This window comes from Camarhynchus parvulus, chromosome Z (genome assembly GCF_901933205.1).
Source record: "Camarhynchus parvulus chromosome Z, STF_HiC, whole genome shotgun sequence".
Classification (NCBI taxonomy): Eukaryota; Metazoa; Chordata; class Aves; order Passeriformes; family Thraupidae; genus Camarhynchus; species Camarhynchus parvulus.
Genome location: NC_044601.1, coordinates 45999956 through 46019519, shown reverse-complemented (window position 1 = coordinate 46019519; position 19564 = coordinate 45999956). Strand labels below are relative to the sequence as shown.

General features: G+C 38.5%; 2 protein-coding genes across 4 annotated transcripts in view; one reads left to right on the top strand and one right to left on the bottom strand.

Moving 5' to 3' along the window:
- CERT1 (ceramide transporter 1) overlaps positions 1-13440 on the top strand; it is an 82812-nt gene extending 69372 nt beyond the window's left edge. For 2 of the 3 annotated variants that reach the window (XM_030968050.1, XM_030968051.1), the window contains 8 exons: positions 267-344; positions 4482-4577; positions 5260-5392; positions 5520-5590; positions 6926-7054; positions 7818-7947; positions 9229-9365; positions 10495-13440. In XM_030968050.1, coding sequence (XP_030823910.1) covers positions 267-344; positions 4482-4577; positions 5260-5392; positions 5520-5590; positions 6926-7054; positions 7818-7947; positions 9229-9356 — 765 coding nt within the window. In that variant the 3' untranslated portion in view covers positions 9357-9365; positions 10495-13440. The remainder of the gene's footprint in view (positions 1-266; positions 345-4481; positions 4578-5259; positions 5393-5519; positions 5591-6925; positions 7055-7817; positions 7948-9228; positions 9366-10494) is intronic. The other variant, XM_030968049.1, reaches the window with a different exon arrangement.
- A 2686-nt stretch (positions 13441-16126) lies between these two features.
- Positions 16127-17094, bottom strand: MED18 (mediator complex subunit 18). The gene is made up of 2 exons (XM_030969376.1): positions 16965-17094; positions 16127-16809 (listed from the first exon to the last, which is right to left on the bottom strand). The coding sequence occupies exons 1-2, from the start codon at positions 17035-17037 to the stop codon at positions 16256-16258; spliced, it is 627 nt and encodes a 208-aa protein (XP_030825236.1). The 5' UTR covers positions 17038-17094; the 3' UTR covers positions 16127-16255.
- Between the last annotated feature and the right edge of the window lie 2470 nt (positions 17095-19564).

Here is a 19564-nt window from a genome sequence, read left to right as displayed (position 1 = left end):
TATCAAAAAAATAAAAATCCAGTTGGTTGTATCAGGATTGGTTGACTTGTTTTTGAATGTTACTGGAAACACTATGCTCCTGTCAGGGCTACACTGGGAGCATAATATATAATAGGTGCATGAAATCAGCATTTGCTGCTGTGCTTGCTGCTTACGGTGCTTTTGTTTTCCTTTTCTTCATTATCTTGTGCTTGCAAGTTGGTACTGAACGCTCTGTTGTGCCTTTGTTCTGATTACTTGGTTTTTTCTTTGTCTGTCTCTGGTAGCCCTATAGTCGCTCTTCCTCCATGTCTTCCATTGATCTAGTCAGTGCCTCTGATGATGTTCACAGATTCAGCGCCCAGGTACTGTATTGATGTGTCAAGTGGGGGTTGCATATCTTTGCTTTGTATCATCCTTTTCTCTAGAACCTGGTTTTTTTTTTGGTTTTTGATTTTTTGTTACGTCAATCACTGCTTGCTTTAGACTAGTACATTGAGACAAACAAAGGAGTTCTCTATTCCTGTACTGAATGGTTGTCTTTCTTTACATCCAGCTTGCATGCATACCACTTGTGCTGAGGCCCAAATCTTGTGAAACTATTTGGTTTACTTCAGTAGCTTTAATAAAAATGTCTATAGTTTGAAAATTTTGTATCTCTAGTTATAATGAAAGTAGAATAACATGTTTTACAGAGGCTGGAGATGGTCTTTGCTTCAGATTGAAAAGTTTTTATTGCTTTTAAATCAAAGGTTTGATTTTTGTCTGAAGTGTTGATTTGTACTGATATTAATACATTGAGACTTATGGTTCACTATTACCATTTTTTACCTCTGTGACTAGTTTGATTACCAAAAGGCCATTAAACACGTTGATCAACAAGACTGTGGGTATGACAGGTCATGTTGAAGTGTTAATGTATCACTTGTCCTTCAGAAATCAAGTCTGATATCCTGAATATGTCAGTGTTGCCATAATGACATATTCCAGTAATGTACAAAATTACTTTAGGTTCTTAATAAGAAGGTGGTTTTTTAGAGTAGAATTAGATAAATGTTTGCCTTTTAATCTCCAAAACAGTAGTTCAGATATGTTATTCATGCTATTTCTTTCCTTCTGTGGTCCATATGTGATGGTGAATATGGAACTTCCTTCTGGGATCTGCTCTTTTGCTCTTTTTTAAAAGCTCCAACCAATCTTTTTTTTTTTCCCTAACAGGAATGGATTTTATCTTTTTCTTTAACAGAGCCTGGAATTTTATTACCTGCAGACCTTACTACCCACTCCATGAGCAGAACCAATACTTAAGGACTTGCCTAGTGGACTAAAATTCCAAGACCTTTTGCAGTCAGTTTATTTCTGAAATCTGAACTTACTGCAAGGGAAAAAGTATGCAAGTCCTGTTGCACAACAGTGATAGGCTCATCTACTGGTACTCCAGTAGCTGAGTTAGTTTTCTAAGTTGTTTTTTCTATGGGAGGAGGGGTAAAACAGAAAGCAAGTTTGATTGCCAAGATGGGAACTAGTACTCTGCCGGTTGTGGTTGCAGAGATCCTTCAGCATAAGGGGAACTCATATTTTCCAAGATATGCAGGTATCCTCATTTTCACGTGTTTTATGCCTGTGATAACATTTCTGTATTCATATAATAAACCTGAGTTGTAGAGCACCACTGTGACTGCAGAACTGATCACTTGCAAACACACCTGAGGTGGACCAGATCGTTATCACAATAATGCAAATTGTGGTTAAGTATCAGGATCAAATGGAACGGAGTAAAGTTGCTTTTTTTTGCCTGCTGCATGGATTATACTACATGAAAGTTACTATGGAGTGAAAGTTACTATGCAGTGCCTCCTAATCCAGTTTCAAGTTAATGGCCTCACTACAGAAAGTATGAATATCCCCACATGCAGTTCCACCCTTCCAAGTATTTTCCCTAAACCAAATTTTTGTCAGACTAACAAGTCAGTCCACCTGTTCTGGAGTTTCAGTTCTACTGAACAAGACAACAAAGAGCATGATGAAAATAGGAGACCTTTTCTTTCTACCTACAATAGACTTTATTAAAAATTTATAAAAAATTGGCCTCTGTTCCCAGGCTGACAATTTGGCTTTAGGAAGAAAAACTAGTATCTTTGTTCTTAAAAAATGTGATTTTTTTTTTTCTTGATGTGAATGAAGGGAATGTTGGTATCAGTAAAAGGTCAAGTAGCAACTAACAACCCTGTTTTTAAGACTGATAAGTATAAACAGAAGTATTCTGATGGGAGCTGTTTCTTCAGTGTGTCTCTAGAAAGGCATTGTTGTCTCTGCCAGTTGAGTGGGAGTTCAGATCACTTTCTTTTGAAGATGTGTCAGCTTTATTGTAGCTTCTGAGTTGTTCTTAGGCCCTTTAAAGGGAAAAACTTGCCACTCAAAGTTCAGATCAAGGCTGTGTGGCATACAGGTTGCACGTATTTTTGCAGACCGTTCTTGTAGCCAACTAGGAACCCAGAGGTAAGAGTGAGGTGGGAGAGAATCTTTGGATCTTGACTGTGCCTTTGAAATTGGTGCAGGTTGACAGATGGTGACCAGTGCATAGACTAAATACAGTTTGTACAGACAATGTGCACAAGCAGGTTGTGTAAATACTGCATTTCCTGGTGAAGCAGGAGTCTGTTCAGATTGCATTCCTGTGGGTGCCTCGTTCTCTTCTTTCCTTGGTATTTCTCCATCCCTTTGCATCTAACATGTGAAGCAAAAAGTGTAAAAAGATAAATGTATAAACACAGCTTTTTCCTTAATAAATTAAGAGTTGGGATAGAAAATACATAAGGGTCTGAAGGTATGGCAAGTACATGCTGAGAGCATAGCAAGGATTCCTTTCTTGAAGCAGTGTGACCTAGAGCTAAATCATTGAATATTTAAATAGCCCACATTCTTACCGAGTTTATATTGTACTGTCATTGTTTCACTGGAAAAAAAAAGGAAGAAACTTTTGTAGGAAACCTGCTAGTAACTGGCAGCAGAAGTTGGCTTGTCTAGAAGCTGGAACATAAATCTGGGTGGTGCTTTTTGTTCACTGAAGCTCAGAACCAGAGCACCGAAAACCTGGATTGATAACTTTGCCTTGTCTAGATAAGTCTATGCTTAGTTAAACTAAGACAAACTAGGATTTCCATCCAATGGATTTTGTTTTTTCATGTTGTGATTCTAGAGTTTTATTTGATTCTGACCTTATGTGTATTTCCTGTTGAGTACACAGCACAAACAAAATTACTGCCTTAAATTAAAAGTAAATAACGTCTTTCAATTCTGGATCAAATTTTTAAAAAACATTAATTAATATTACTTTTGCTTTCTACTTGTTTTCATACTTGCTCAAATATGTTTTACATATTTTACTGCAAACTAGGCTTCATATTTTTTGTAAGATATGCAAAAGCACCCTGGGGTTCAGGGTGCACTTCGGCTTCAAGTTGCACTTCAACTAATCTTTGTGTTGGTCATTTACCTAATTTTGTTTGTAGTGCTTTTTCTTTTGGGAAAAAAAAAGATACTTCAAGTAGTTCAGGAAAAGGCTGTAAATCATGTGGACTTGCTTTCTGTGACAAGTTTTAGTAGTAATCTATCTTTTGAGTGGAAAAAAGTTATTAAAGTGTTTCAAATGCTTGAAGCATTCTACGGCAATGGGTACCCTATGATTTTGCTTCTGTTTTTATTTGGGGCATTAGGAAAAGGGTGGGGAATCAAAGAAACAGAATAACATATTTGATCTAAAATAAGCATCATCTTCCTGTCCCAGTACCCATTTTCATGCATATTGTATAGAATAAAAAATGAGATATTCACATAGCTTGATAAAAATACAGCAAATATTTTGCTGTAAAAAAAAGGCACAGCTGCTAGCAAAATAAGTTTTAAATGAGCATTTTGTAATTATAGAATCTCTGTACCATCATAATCCTTTGAGTGTAGGCATTTCTGGTTTTCTTTCTAGCTGTCAACTGTGCAAAGATGCCTCTGAAACAGAGGAGGCATGCTCTGCTTGTGACTGTTTCCTTCACTGCTGTTCCAATATGACTTTGCATGTGCATTTGCTTTTTAGAGCTTCTCAGTTTTCCTCCCTAATCCCCTGCGTTTGTTTAGCTTTTAAAATGCTTTTCCAGTGAATATCTTATAGTGCATTGTAATTCCACTTAGAGATACTTGCAGTTCCTATGTGCTGAAATAAAGAACTGTTTTAGGTAGAAGTGATGAGGTTTGACAGTTTAAAGGCACAAAAGCAGGCTAGGAAGTACCCACAAAAGAGGAAATTGGAATTTGAATCAAAATTTTGGCTTTTGTTTCCAAAGGCCAGCCTTATTTGTTTGTTCCTGACCTAACAGAGAACTCACTCATTTAAATTTAGCTCCTGCACAGGAATTGAAGCATTAACTTGTGACTTCCAATGCTGTACAGTATCTCCCCAAAAACATGGAAGTAATGAGTTAAAAATGCCTGGTTTTTTTCCTTTACAGGTGGAAGAGATGGTACGAAACCACATGACGTATTCTTTGCAAGATGTAGGAGGAGATGCCAATTGGCAGCTAGTGGTAGAAGAAGGAGAAATGAAGGTAAATGTTTCAGGTTTGGTTAATTTGTATAAGATGATACACTGTGAAGACAGATTCTTCCAGTCTACATTTGGCAGTGTTACTTTTACTGCTGGACTCCGTGATCTTAAGGGTCTTTTCCAACCTAAATCATGTTATGATTTTTGAAGATATTATCAATCAGCAAGTTATGCTGTTATAACTTCTCTCTGGGAATAGCACTGTTTAGGTTGGGACTGGGGTCCCTGAGAACTGTGGCTTCTAATCTATTAATACAAAATTCTGTGTAACTCTTGCAATAGATTCTTCTTTACAAATTCCTTTCTCACTCTGTCCTACTTAAAGCTTGGTATCAAAGTAATGGGTAAATTTTATGTACAAAAATAACAAGAATAACAAGCTACAGGGTTGGCTACTCCACCATGATTGTAAATCCATGTGGATAGTAATAAATAAGCTAGGTTAATCATTTTTTGAATAGAAACCTTAAAGTACTGGTATTTTAATGTGAATTGCCACATAAGAATATCTTCAACGGATGTTACCAGAGAACACTTTCATGGCAAATTATTCATGTGATAAGCTTCTAGGTAAGTGGTTTGTTAGTTCAGGTTTTTTTAAGACTGATTAAATTTAAATAATTAAAACATGAACAGTTTTGACAGCTTCTGTTCTACATATCTTTCTTTGTGTTTGGCTGTAGGTATACAGACGAGAAGTGGAAGAGAACGGAATAGTTCTAGATCCTTTGAAGGCAACCCATGCTGTTAAAGGGGTAACAGGACATGAAGTTTGCCACTACTTCTGGAATGTTGATGTTCGTAATGACTGGGAAAGTAAGGCATTGGTTCTTCAGCTTTGAAGGTTTATCAGCAAGAATAGTATTTATAGCACTTTCCTATTGTCTTTGACTGTTCACTGATGTTTTTTTTTTCCTTTCCCCCCACCCCCCTCCCCTTTTAGCAACAATTGAAAATTTCCATGTTGTGGAAAATTTAGCTGATAACGCAATCATCATTTACCAGACACATAAGGTAATAAAACTTCATTAGCATACCTTACTGAGACATCTGAAGCATGTGTGTTCCAATATTCTGAATACTTTACTAGCCTAACAATTTAAAATACTTTTCTGGACAATATTCCAGAACAAGTTCTCTATTAAACTGCAACTTACATCAATTTTTCAGTCTTTTCTTGAGAGCATAATTGGTTATGCATGTGCCTGATAGAGCTTGTAGTAGCAAGTGAGGCCTGCTTTTTATGTCATGATTATATCACTGCCAGCAAGGCCAAATTCATCCAAAGCAAACAGAAGCAATAAATCACCACTGACTACAAGGAAGAAACCTACACCACTGTATCAGATGTTTTTTTGCAAAAATGCAGGTTAGCATTCACCACAATTAGTTGACATACCACCTCATAATGCAAGTGTTTTTAATTGTTGGTACAGCATTTGTTCTTGTACCTTAATTGGTTTTTCCCCCAGAATGGTTCTGGTTCAGTTTATAAAAATGTTCATTTTAATTGCAACCCAACAACTGAAATGCAAAGATCTGAAAAATTTATAGGAGTAAAATTTACATACTCATCCTTAGTCTTGCATGTTTCTAAGTATTAGTATATTCAAATGTTAAAACAAAGGTTTTTTCTTTGATAATTTTACCAGTAGTGCAGTTACATTAAAACTTCTTTAATAGAAGACTCATAATTTTGAGTGAAACAGTTGTGTCATCTGTATTGGTTGTGGTAAAAGCCAGAACTTTTTTCTCCTATTGAATGTCAGGAAAATAAGTTCTGTATATTTTATTTTGTCACTTTCACTTCTAAAACTTTCACTTTGTCACGTTTCAGTTCTAAAACTTTCTCTTGGATCATATCAGTTTGCTATATCTGTCTTACTGAAGTAGTAGCTTTTTGAGGTAATATTTTTTTCAAATACATCCCTCCTTTCTCTTCTCTGGAGACATAAGTAACTGTAGATGCATCCCTATACACCTAACCATTAGTTCAGTTTGTAGCTTACTAATATTAATTAAAACCCAAACCTGAGGTTCAGAGTACAGGAGGGTAACTGTCTATTCCTGTTTTTTTTACTGAAAAATTCATTGCAGCTTAGTCTTCTGCATTTCAAAGACCTTAAAGTTGTGCCTTAATTTTTTTTGTATGAGGTGTAGCCAACCTGAAATTTTTGTTCCAAATTTACAGCAGCTATGTTCTCTTTCAGTTTTCAGAATGAAATTACTAACTTGAAGATACTTTAACTTAATAATATAACTGACCTGGTTTGCCTTGCTTGGTTTTTAATTTTAACTAAGGATAGTTGTTAAACCTGCAAAAGCTTATGTTCAGCTGTTTCTCTGCAGAGAGTGTGGCCAGCCTCTCAAAGGGATGTGCTGTATTTGTCTGCCATCAGAAAGATACCAGCATTCAGTGAAAATGATCCAGAAACATGGATTGTGTGCAATTTTTCTGTAGAACATGACAGTGCTCCTGTAAGTATTATTTTGATTCTGTGAAGTTCTGCTTTTAAGGTAGTTTTTCTCTTCCCATGGTAATGCATTTGCAGTGCTAGTGTGAGGGCGATGGAGGGTTTTTACAAAAATACAGTTAATTTAAACCAGGTGGTAAAATGACTTGATGAAGACATTCCTAGCCAAAAGCTTTCTTACCTTATCTCTCAGTTGGATGATCTAAGGTGTTACAGCAGAATGGAAGCAAAATTTCTGGAGATGTGAAAACATTTTAAAGAATTTAGGTTATTTTGTATGGAATCAAATCAGTATCTCTTCAGCATTGTCAAATATAGGAGTAGGTTTGTATAATTACAGATAGGGTTAAGTCTCCATTTTACAGTTTTGCCTTGGTTCTGTGAGATAATAGCAATGGTTGTTTTCCTTCGATTGCTATTCCATAGCCTGCTTTTAAAGGAAAAGTTAACTGTTATTTGTAAATGCTGATACATTATTCTTTAAATGTTTCTTTACTGATTTGTCACAACAGTTGAAGTAATTCACTTATAATTTGTTAAGCAAGCAGAAACCTAAGATTCACTGACATTTTAGATCCTTTCCCTGTCAACCCCACTGTGTATCATTTTTACTCATTTTCACGTTACATCCATGTAAGTGCTAGAAAGTAGACTCTCAGAAACACAGCTTCTAGAGTTTCTTAGACTTCATGATGAAAAGATGTTCATACTCAAGTATGCTGAAACAAATTTAGTTTAAAGCTTACAATGTTTCATATTTTTGGCAGCTGAACAATCGCTGTGTCCGTGCCAAAATAAATGTTGCAATGATTTGTCAGACGTTAGTAAGCCCACCAGAGGGCAACAAGGAAATAAGCAGGGACAACATTCTGTGCAAGATTACATATGTAGCTAATGGTAAGTATAAAATATTTCAGTATGACTTCATGATAGATGTTAATTTTGGGAAGTTGAATATTGGCACAAAAAAACCCAAAAAACCAAAAAAGGCTTGATGCCTTTTCCCTTTTCTGCTATATCTATATATAGCATCACCTTTGTGTTCATCATGTTCAAAAGGTCTCAAATTAAGGTGCTACATGAACTGGTGAATGGGATCATTCATTATGTGGTACTCTGGGAGGAATAAATGGAAGAACTGTGTAGCTCAGTCCTAAGTATATAGCCTGGGGGTGGAGGAAGGTGAGCAGAAATGTGTGCAACTGGAATGAGTTGGCATGGCTTTTAGTTTCAGTAATGATATGTTGGGTTTTTTCATGTACTACTGTAATTTTTTTTCTCCCAATTAATCTCATTAGGCTGAAAAGCTGCTGATAGTAAAGATGCTGTTCTTATCCCCCAATAAGAAGGAGTAAATACAAGTAAATACATTTTGTATGAAGAGTAAATACAAGTAAATACATTTTGTATGAAGATGCTTGCAAGCTGTATAATTCAGTCTACATTTCTTAATTATTTTTAGCTGATAGAATCTTTTGTATTGACTGAAAAATTGTCAAAGCCAAATTGTATTGTTGCTGTACCCAGTGTTTAGAAATGTATTCTAGTATTGGAGAGACATGCTTACTATCTTCTCTCCCAGAGCTACAAAACACTTCAAGGGTAGCTCACTTGGCTTTTTACTTTTTTTTAACATTTCCAAATTACTTTAAAAGTATGTTTTCACTGCTAAATTCTGAACTGTAACTATATGGGAAGTGATAGCTTTTTCAGCAACATACTTTCCCTGTGAATGAAAATGTAATTAAAAATCAAGTTTTGTTTAAATGCTTTATAATCATTTGCAGGGTGTTGCCTATGTGGCAGTTCTGCAGGCAAATGCAGTAATTATTGAAAAGTTAAGACTGACTCTGCTTTCTTTGAAATAAGAAGTCACGTCTCTTTCTCTTTGTTTCTTAGAAGCCCATAGAGAATATCCTCTTCTATTCAGGAATTTTCCCAAGACTCACCATACAGCATATTTAATGTTTTCTAAATAATGGCATCATAGATCTGGACTGAGCTTGAGTATTTCAAACAGAAAGTACAGCATAAGCCTAGGGGCATAAAAAAATCTGCTGTTCGTTATTCCTTCTTGTTACTTCAGGAAGAGTTGCAGGAGTAATTAACTAAAAGTTACTTTTTCAGCATTTAGTGGAGTTGCTTTATTTCAATGTCCTTCTTCATGTTTACTTGTAGTGAACCCAGGAGGATGGGCACCAGCATCAGTGTTACGGGCAGTGGCTAAACGAGAATATCCAAAGTTCTTAAAGCGTTTTACATCGTATGTGCAAGAGAAGACAGCAGGAAAGCCTATTTTATTCTAGTACTAGCAGGTATAAATACTTCTAAAATTTTTGATTCACCATTTTAAAGACCAAGTGAAAGTATGCAATCTAGGAATGTCTTCCATGATTAGCATGGCCTCAGTGCTTGCTTTAGCATGCAATATACTTTTTAAAAACATGTAATTTGTGTGTACAGGCTGCACAAGTTAGCCAGCATTAGTTTTCATAGACTTTTATTGGTTCATCTTGCAAGTTTTTGCATACATGTCCAATTTATATAGAAGTAAAATAGGATGAAGTATTGTTTTTTTTCAACTATCACAGGCATTTTGCATTTGTTCTGAAAAAATACATACTGAAGTTACTCTAGAGCCTCATGAGGTTTTTATAACTTAAATTCTACTTAAAATTGCATATTTCATAGACTATGAATACATTTCAGTTTTCTTTTATGTTGACAGAATAGTTTTGACGTAGGATTTTTATTAATGGAACTTCAGTGACAGACCAACATGAATTACTAGAGTATTTAGAAGACTGTGACCTAAGTTTTTCTTCCTTTCTTCTGAACCTAGGAAAGAAAAGGGATTTCCAGATGCTTTCTGAAGTCAATGGAAGTATTGTTTATGGTATAGGTTATTGGCTAATCTAAAGTTTTTTGAACAGTTAGATGATGATACGACCTTAGAAAAAGGATTTCTTGATCACTTTCAGGATATCTGAGCCCCTTAGTGTTTAATAAGGCTTAATTTATTTTTGCTAGTTTTGACTCCTGCTATGTATTTCATTTTCGGTAAGTGTCATTCAAACCACAGAATTCTGTTTAGTTGTGCTAATGTTACAGCATCATTCAGTCACATCTGAAGATGAGTCTCTATCACTTTTTCTATGTGTGACATAGGTTACTTCTATTTTTGGGTTCTGTTTACTGTGTCAGACTCCAGAAGTCTTAGTTGTTTCATTCTTCTGTGACAGGTATCCCTGTAATGATTCTTAATTTTAAATTTAAATTGTTAGAGAAGCAGTATAAGTAAAGCATTAGAAACATGGCATCACAAGCAAACAGTTAGCACATGATCATAGCAGTCCTGATGAGACTTAAGGTGTTTAACAAGTTCGTTTTACTCGCAATATACAAACTTTTCAGTGTTGTATTCTTTTCTTTGCTTACCTGCAGCAATCAGAACAAGACTGGGTGAGCATTCCACATTGGAGAAGTGACCATGCACAGAGCACTCCATGCTGGAACGAAGGATCTACAGTCTTTTTATGGCCCAGGTTCTAGGCTTTGTATACTGAAGTGAAGAAGTGTTGCAACACCATGGGGCTGAATATTTAACAATAGCTCTCTCCTGCTAACTTTCTTGCTGAATCAGTGTGTAATTATAAATACATGTATTGATAACATGTATATTGCTCTATTTTTATTTGCTTGCTTTAGAAGAAGAAAAGTGCATACAACTTTGAATCACCAACATGGGCTACTGTGTTAATTTTAAACAAGTTGTAGAATTTCATTGTCAACCTTCCTAAGATACTTGTGCAGTTTTTGTGCATGTGTAAAAAGCACAAGAGACAAATGCACATATAGCATACTGTATGTGCTTTATATGCACAAAAATCTGTGTGGTATTTTGGGGTTGTTGAAAGGAGTGGCTTCAGTAAAACCTAGTTGGCAGGTTTTGTTTTGCTTTGTATAATCACAGTTCATTGCTGCTGGTTTCTATAATGAATCATCTTGTTACATAAAATGCCAGTTAATATCTGAGGGCTGTCAATATCCTTATGACTTTGCCTTTTCTATTGTCTTACTCTTATGACGATCTTTAGTTCTGAAGGAGTAAGAGTGTGAAAAGCTTTATTTTTTTCCAGATATCTTTATATTTCTATTGTATTTTTTAGTTATGTAATATGTGCTGCATAATTTTTGTTATTAAACATGATCCAGAAATACCTAGAAAGATTCTGTATGAGAGGGCAAGAGACTGCCTAAAATCTAGGAGACATCTGTCCATGCTATCTGGGGACTGCTTTCTTGGATGATATCTGGGGCTTTCCCAAAGCTGTGAGAAGGTACACTATAATATTTATTGAAGTAATTTGGATTACATAAAACAACATTCCCAGTCTAGATTGAGGATGAGCACATTATTTTCAGATCCTGCATGTGTCTTCCTCATCTCAATAAAGCTGTGCTATGAGGTTCATGTAGAAAATTATTTGCCTCTTGATCAAAAACCCATCAGAGCTATAAGAATGCATAGTTCTTACTGGAAAGTTCCCTTTAGCTGCTGTGAAAATTTAAATGTCAGATGTTTGCCTGCCTTTGATTCTGGAGATACTTGTTAAGAGAGGACTGTGTTGGGCTAGTACTGACTGTGAGGTCTTTTATCCATGTCCTGTAGTTGGAAACTCTTCAGAGACTGCTCGGTGTTTCACTAAACTGGGTATCTTGAGGAAAAAAGTTTCAGATATATTTTCTTTAAAAGAAAGCTGAAAGTCAGATTTATTTGATATAGTGTGGTAGGTGCCTGAAAAGAGATATAATACAGTAATTTAGTGAAGATTTGGTAAATGAGTAAATATGATCTGCACAGTGTTGAAAAACATCTCTGTTCATCTTCTCTGTAGAGATGAAACCATATCTAACACATGATTACACACGCATGCAGATTTCATGCTCCATAACTCTTCCCTTTTTATTTGCCTTTCTCTAATGGTGTGCATGGAATATGCCTTATTACAGAGTTATTCTGTTCATTTGAATATGTAGAAAAGTGCCTATATGGTAATGTTAGCAAGGCAAATAAGACGAAAATTTGTACATCTTTACTATATCACCAGTGAGCATTTTATATACTGATGTTAAAAAACAAAATCTTATACCTCAAAATGTACGTCATCTTTTTACAATCAACCAAGCAGTGGTACATTCCACCATAGCCACTGATGGGAACATAAAAAAAAAGTCCAAAATATAAAGAGTTTAACTCCTTATTTGCCATTTCTGGTAATTGTTGGAACACGGGCAAGTTTATTAATTTAATAGAATAGCTTTATTTTACAAAGGTATGGAAAGTTTACAAAGCAGTATATAAACTTATATCATTAGTTGCATTTGCACTAAATGTGATGTACTTTTGCGATTTATTCTATAAATAAAATGACACTACAGATACTATTTGTAAAGAGTATGTTTTACTTTTAGATAAAGGCACTGGTACTTCATTGTAGCTAGCCCTGCCCAATCAGATTTGTAAGAGGCTTTTTAAAGACTATGGAAGGAGTTACGTGTCTGAGAAATCATTATTAATGGACCTCTGGAAAAGTAATCTCAAAAGGCAGTAGGCCTCTCATATTGTCCTTGTGTGAGTAGCCATTAGATCCTTTCTTCTGGAAGGGATGTTGCTTTTATGGTTTTATACAATTTACCCTGTCTCTTGAGCCCATCTGTCTTGTCAGTCACTGCCAGGTCTGTGCACTCTGAGTTAATTTCCTCCTGTTAATAGATCAAGAGTGTTAACACAGCTGTGGTGGTCTTTGCAGAAGCAGCTTCTGACTCTAGAATGGTTGTTTTGTAAGCTGAACCAGTTCAAAAGGCTGAAAATGCAGCAATCGTCGGATATTGTTCTCTGGATATTTGCATCTGTTTGGAGAATTTGGATGTTGCCAAACTAGATCTGAAGGACATGACTTGATAGAACTTGTACTGGGAATGAAGATGAGATGGTCATTGTTATTCTGTCTGAGAACCTGAAAATCTTTGACAAATTTATCTGTGAAAAATGTGATGCACTTTGTAAAAACCTTACCTTTTACTTAATTGGGCTGAGCTGGCTTATCTGAAGTTGTGCAGATTCTCTTTAATCAGATTGTCCACCTGTATTTTTGTCAAGTTGTACAGATAATGCTGTATTTGAATTGCCACTGTTCATTTACAGACTTAAAACATGAATCATATTTTTGAGTACCTTGAGTGTGTAGAGTTGTAACTGTTCTATAATAGCTTTATGATCCTAATGATAAGTTTTAAAAATTAAAAGAAGTTGGCTCTTACATGTTACAATCACAAATTTAAAACCAGTATTTAAAATTTAAAAGTATTAAAAATTATGAAGAAAAATCTTGGCTTCTTGTTGTTTTTAACTTTCCAATATTTGGAGAAACCTTACCTTTTAACCAACTTTTAAATCGTGAATGAAATTATATACAATATTCTAGTGCATGGAAAACATTTAACAGGAAAGCAGTTACTTGTGTTACTGACATCACTGAGATGAAAACCGAATGCCACATTATAGTGGTATTATAGTTTATACATTGAGAAGTTCATTTTGTGCAAGCAATCAGAGGGGTGTTAAAAGGTGCTTCTGGTAGAGTGTAGTCATAATGCAGAGCACTTCCAGAGTATGCCAGCTCTTCATTTGTATGAAATAACAAGATTCCGGGAGCTTGCATGGGAAGAGCAGCAACCCAGGACTAAGACGTGCTAAAGCATAAACTTACGGCTTTTCCATAGTAAGAGTAATTTTTAGTAGCTGAGATAAGCTTCCATGAGCAGCTTTTCTTAATAGTAGAAGTAAGTGGTCCCTAATAGATCAATAACAATCCTACCTTTATTTGTTACAGTGATTTCTACTTTATGTAGCAATCAGGAAAATTGTAGAAACCTTACAGGTATGCAGGACTAGAGGAACAGTTTGAAGTAACAGAAGGCATTACTTGAACAGAATAAAAACTTAAGCTCAGCTGTATCAGGCTTCTTGTAATATATAGCAAAAAATAGAGAGTCCTGAGGTAACCTCTCACCTTGGAGAATGCAACTATTTTACCTGGCAAAAAGAAATCCTGCCCCCCCAAAAAAAAGGTCACACTTCACATTCATGGTACCATAACTTATGTGCATAATTTAAAAATTACATACTTTCCAGTAAAGAGGTTGAGCATTTCTGTGTAACTACAGTATCATTTGACCCTGGATGATGAATAATAATTAGGGCTATGACACACAATTTACTGGTGTGAATTACTAACACTAATCATCTTCTGTCTCCACCTTTGACAAGCTAAGTTTTATAGGAGAAAAATACATTTTGTTAGAAGAAAGGGACACACTTTGAGCATTAGCAACCTGAAAGTGTCCTCAGCTGTAGCCATTGATGCAGTAAGCTCTCCTCTCTGCACACCTGCCTCTTCTATGCATGGTCTACAGTCAGCATAAGGAAGCCTGATACCAAGGATTGCTGCAGTTTTCAGAGTTTAAACTCTCCTTAAAAACTTTTTTATTATTTATTAATTTGGATCAATCAGTAGACCTACTGTCATCCACAAGACTTCCTAAACTTTAGTGTGCCAGGAGATAAGCCACAGATTGTACAAGTCTGTAGCCAGTGATTTTTAACTAGTGCTAAGATTGGCAAAATATGACAACAGGCCTAACAATTCCCATTTGCTGGGATAAGACTGTCACCCAACTGTGGAACAGCCTGGCACATGCAGCTCCTAGGAAGTTATGCCCTGTGTATGAAAGAATTCCAGCTTGGAGGCTCAGGATAATGTGCTGTCTTGGTGAGGGTGAGTCATGCCCAAATATGAGCAGAACTGCAGGTGTGTTTGTACCCTCCAGAAAATACTTGTAGTCAAGGTAATGAGCCATCATGCTGGTGATTCCTCACTGTTGCCCTGTTGGAAATCACTGCTGTCTTCAGCCTGAGGGTGCTCAAGTACCACCCCAGTACTCAAAGCATCCCCACGCCCCACACTGGAGCCTGCAGCACTGATCCAGTTGAAAATGTAGCTATTTAAAACCTTTCGAAGCTTCTTCTGAGAGTGGCCCCTGCCTTTAGTTGTTTCATAAAGCACTTGGGGTGCTGAAGGGTGGTAACGTTTCTGACAGAGGTTGGAACACTTTAACAGTGGGTAAAATGGTTGTCCTCTGAAAAGAACCTGAGAAATTTAAATGAGCTCCTTTATCTTTCTGGACTTTTATTTGACTGAACTATGTTTGAAAACTCTCAAACTTAATTCAAATAACACTGAATTATCATGGCACTACTAGGGTAACTAACCATCCTACTGTCAAGAGAGGTGCTAAGCAATATCATTAGTAATTCAACTAACAGCTGCTGATTTGTTTGTAATACATTTTTAATGAAAAATTGTGAATAAATTTTTTAATATAAAGCACTTAACATTTCAATATTTAATATAGCTGTCAGCTGTGAGAAATTCAGTAATAAAAAGTACCTGGTAATTTACTTTCTTATTAACTAAGACTGTCCTAACCAATTCCAGTGAAAATAATGGAACACTGTTAAAAGATGTGAAAACCTCTTGCAAATGTTCATATTACTTGATTTTCTTCCACTTCTAACTTTGGTTACATCAGAAGAAACAGTTTCCCTAACAAGTAGCTGTTCCTGTCACATAAGCTTTGGTGAAGAGGTGTACAGTTAGTTGCTCTTTTATATAGCAGTTTCTATGTTTATGCTTGTGTGAAACAGCACCTCCTGCATTAAACGATATTAACTTCATCTATGACTGAAAAGAAAAATTTTGGATTACTAGGTAGGATACACAAATTGTGCTCTAAAAAAACTTAAGACAGCAGTGGGATCTGGGTACACAGAGAGATGAATTCCAGTAAGTCTGACATTTTCAGTGTTAGGCAATAGGCTTTTTAAGTTATCTCCCATGCAAGAGAAGGAAAACTGTCGGTATTAACATTTACTGATTTTTCTTAACAGTGCTAATTTAAAGTGTCCACTTTTGTTCATATTCACAAGTGAATGAAAAAACCTCAGTAATTACAACTGCCAAAACTGATACATAGTACCTTATTCCCTTCTCCCTGTTTTGATTTGCTCACAAAAAAGCTTTTTAGAAAAACATCCTTTTCTGAAACACAAAAGCAGTGCCTTAATGACCCAGACTTTCAATCACATCAGTCTTTTGGGGTCAATTTTCTCCAGGTGTACTAGAGGCTTCAGCTGCTCAGCAAAGTTCCTCATGTCATCAGAAACAATGTCCTGCCCTGCTGGCGCGACTACATTGAGCTCCACCAAGTAGGAGAGGGAGAGCGGCTCAATGCTCTCCGTGTTTCCTGGCATCAGTATGCGGAAGATCTTGTACACCACGATTTTCATTATGCCCTTGCGGAACACGTGCCCTTTGGCCACGAACTCGTGGTCCATGCGGAAGCCCATCTCTACCAGGAAATCCGTCAGGTTGTCGGACGTGGCGATGTCCACGCAGTTGCGCACCAGCGCGTGGCGGTTCTTGTCGCCGATTTCGGGCTGTCCCAGGTAGCGCAGGTGCCAGGGCATCCCGCTCTTGTCCATGGAGCGCCGGGCGCGCAGCACGAAGGGGCTGGCCTGCTGCCCCTTCAGCAGGAACACCATCTCGTGGTCCAGGAAGGTCTCGGGCTCCATGTTGTCGCACAGCCCGCGCAGGCGGTGCAGGAGGCTCTCCAGGCTCTGGTCCAGCACGCTCCCTGCGGAGACAGCGCCACGACCATCGCCTCCCCCACAGCGCGCCCACCCCAGCGCCCTCCGGCCCGCCCCTGCGCGGCGCCAGCACCACCCTCCTCCCCTCCCCCCCCCCGTCCCCCCGCCGCTGCCCGCGCTGCTCGGTTCCGCGGTCGCCTACCTTGGAGCAGGTACTCCATCATGTTGATGGTGCCGCCCGTGACGGGCATCATGGTCACCGGCGGCGCCTCCATCGTGCGCTCCGCACCGGCTCCGCGGCCTCGGCGGCAGCGGCGGGCAAGGGGGGCAAGGCGGCAGCAGCGCCCCCTGGCGGCTCGGCGGGGGCTGCGGGTGGGGCGGGGCCGGCGCTAGGGGCGGGGTCAGAGGCGCCCGGCCCGGCTCCCTCACACGCCCCGGGCGGGTTCCGGAGGCCAACAGCGGCCAAGGACGGACTGGAGGATGGCTTTTTCCACCTCCGCTTGGCCTGCCGGACAACTTCCTTATTCCCAGGGTGGGGGAGCGCTGGGACAGGCTGCCGGAGGGGTTGTGGAGTGCCCTTCTCTGGAGCCATTCAAAACCCACCTGGATATGTTCCTGTGTCACCCGCTCTGGGTGACCCTGCCTCAGCAGGGTTGTTGGACTGGATTATCTCCAAAAGTCCCTTCCAGCCCTAACGATTCTGTGATACTGTATTTCTGTCTTCTATTCTAGTTTGCTCGAAGCCAGGAATCGGGAGGTAACCCACGAAAGGCTGGCTCATGATCGTCGAACCTCTGCACTATTTATACTTTTTAACAAACAAAGGCATCAGCATTTGTTGTCTGTAAGTTGTATGGCTTTTCTCCTAATTAGTACTCAAACCCTATTTGCTAGTTGTATCTCTTGCTTCTCCAGGAGAAGAGCCCTTTTAGTCTGCAGCCATGGTTCTTCCCCCGCTTTGGGTCGGCGTTTGGTGGTCAGTGAGACAGTGGTCACGGTCATCCACTGCTGGAATTACCTTCCCTCACTTTCTGCCCACTCCTGCTGACTTCACTCCTGGCAGCTCGCATCCAGAGAGTCCATTCATCTTGGCATTGTCTTCTCCATTCCTCAAAACAAAAGACGAGCCAAACATGCAACATTCACAGTGCAATTGCTTAATCATAATTGTTAAGCTAAAGCTTCTGATTAACAACTGAAAAAAAAAAACAAACAAAAAAAACATTGCAAAGTTTGGTTCAAATCTTGAGCCCTCAAATCTTGAGGGGCTCAGTTCTGAAAGGGCACACTGCCAGCCTCGCCCTGATGCTTCTGGTTTTGGCTTTTATAATTTTCAGATTCTGTGCTGCCTTAAGGCATCACCCCAGTGCAGGGGGCACAGTGGAGGAGAGTGGGAGGCCAGCAGGCAGGACCAACCATCAGGGGTCATCCTGGCTGCACCCACACCCCTCTCCAGGGAGAGCTGGCCTGTGCAATAAATTCTGTGTAAAATCTCCACCAGAAATGTTCCAATCTGTCTCTTACAGCAACAGCAAAGGGGCTGATGCTCTGGAGTGTTGGGGGCCAGGCTTCAGCTCCTGCAGCAGTTTGGGTTAAAAACTGTTAGCAGAGGTGCAACAGGTATGATTCATTGGTTTGGAAAGGCAGAAATCTCATCTGGGCCTGGTAGGGTGTGCACCATTTCTAGGCAGAAAAGCCTCTGTTTTCAAAAAGTGATGGAAATGCCCAGTGTGTACCAGCTGAATTTGCACCTGTCAATACCCAAAACAGAGTTATAAATGTGACCTTTCTCTTAGCAGTTTTTTTGTGTAACAAACAGGCCACACAGAACGTGAACAGTATGTCTATCTTTCCTTTATTAGTATCTACACAGTGGTGGTATTCCCTGCCACCCCCCAGAAAAATTATATAAATACTGGTACAAGCCAAAGACCTGCAAATGAGAAATGGCATAATTGTGCCCTCCCAGAGCAGTAATGGTTTGTATCACCCCTGATGTACCAGAGGTAGTTTGGAGTACAGTCAAGCAGGGGTGACCTGAGGGGTGTAATGCAATCCATGAGGGGAATATTGACAAAGGAGGGAACCACGCCCCAGGGAGCTGCCACAGTGGATGTACGTTGTACATACTCCTCAGATTGCAGATAAGAGGCCTGTGTTGAAATAAAGTAAGAAAATAGTCAACAAAAGGTTTGAGTAATGGTTTTGAAAGCATTCCTAAGCTTCAAGGACCAAAAAATAGGTTTCCTCTTATATATGGATCAGCTTTACTTAGCTGATCATCATCATCATACAGTTAGCATTGAAAATATATTGAGAAAGATAGCTAAGAAAAGTAAAAATTAGTAAAAAAGTGTTTTAGCATTTCAAAAGGGGTAATTTCTGGGGTTCACTTCTCTCTGTGGTGATACCAATTTTCTCTTCTGTCTAGCTGAGGTGCATAATAGTGTTACTACAGATGCCTCATAAAACCTAAGAGGATGTCAAATATCTGTCTCAAAGTAAAAATTCTTTCAAATTCCACAGCTGTAGCTACACTGAATAGTTTTGCACCACAGTCTGACAAGCTATGCAGTAGTGCAGTCCAGAAAATAAATGTCTGTAGGCTTGGAAGATCTGGGGTACACCTACATACCTTAAAGGTATCCTAAAGACACTTTTTCTGCAGCTGTTGAAGATAGTATGCAGCAGACACCAACAACAGGTGGTCAGACAGATGGAGGAGGTGGAGAGAAGCAAAGATAGTAATTAAGAGTAAGTGTGTTATTCCCAGCCACCCACCTACATTCTGTTCAGCTCCCT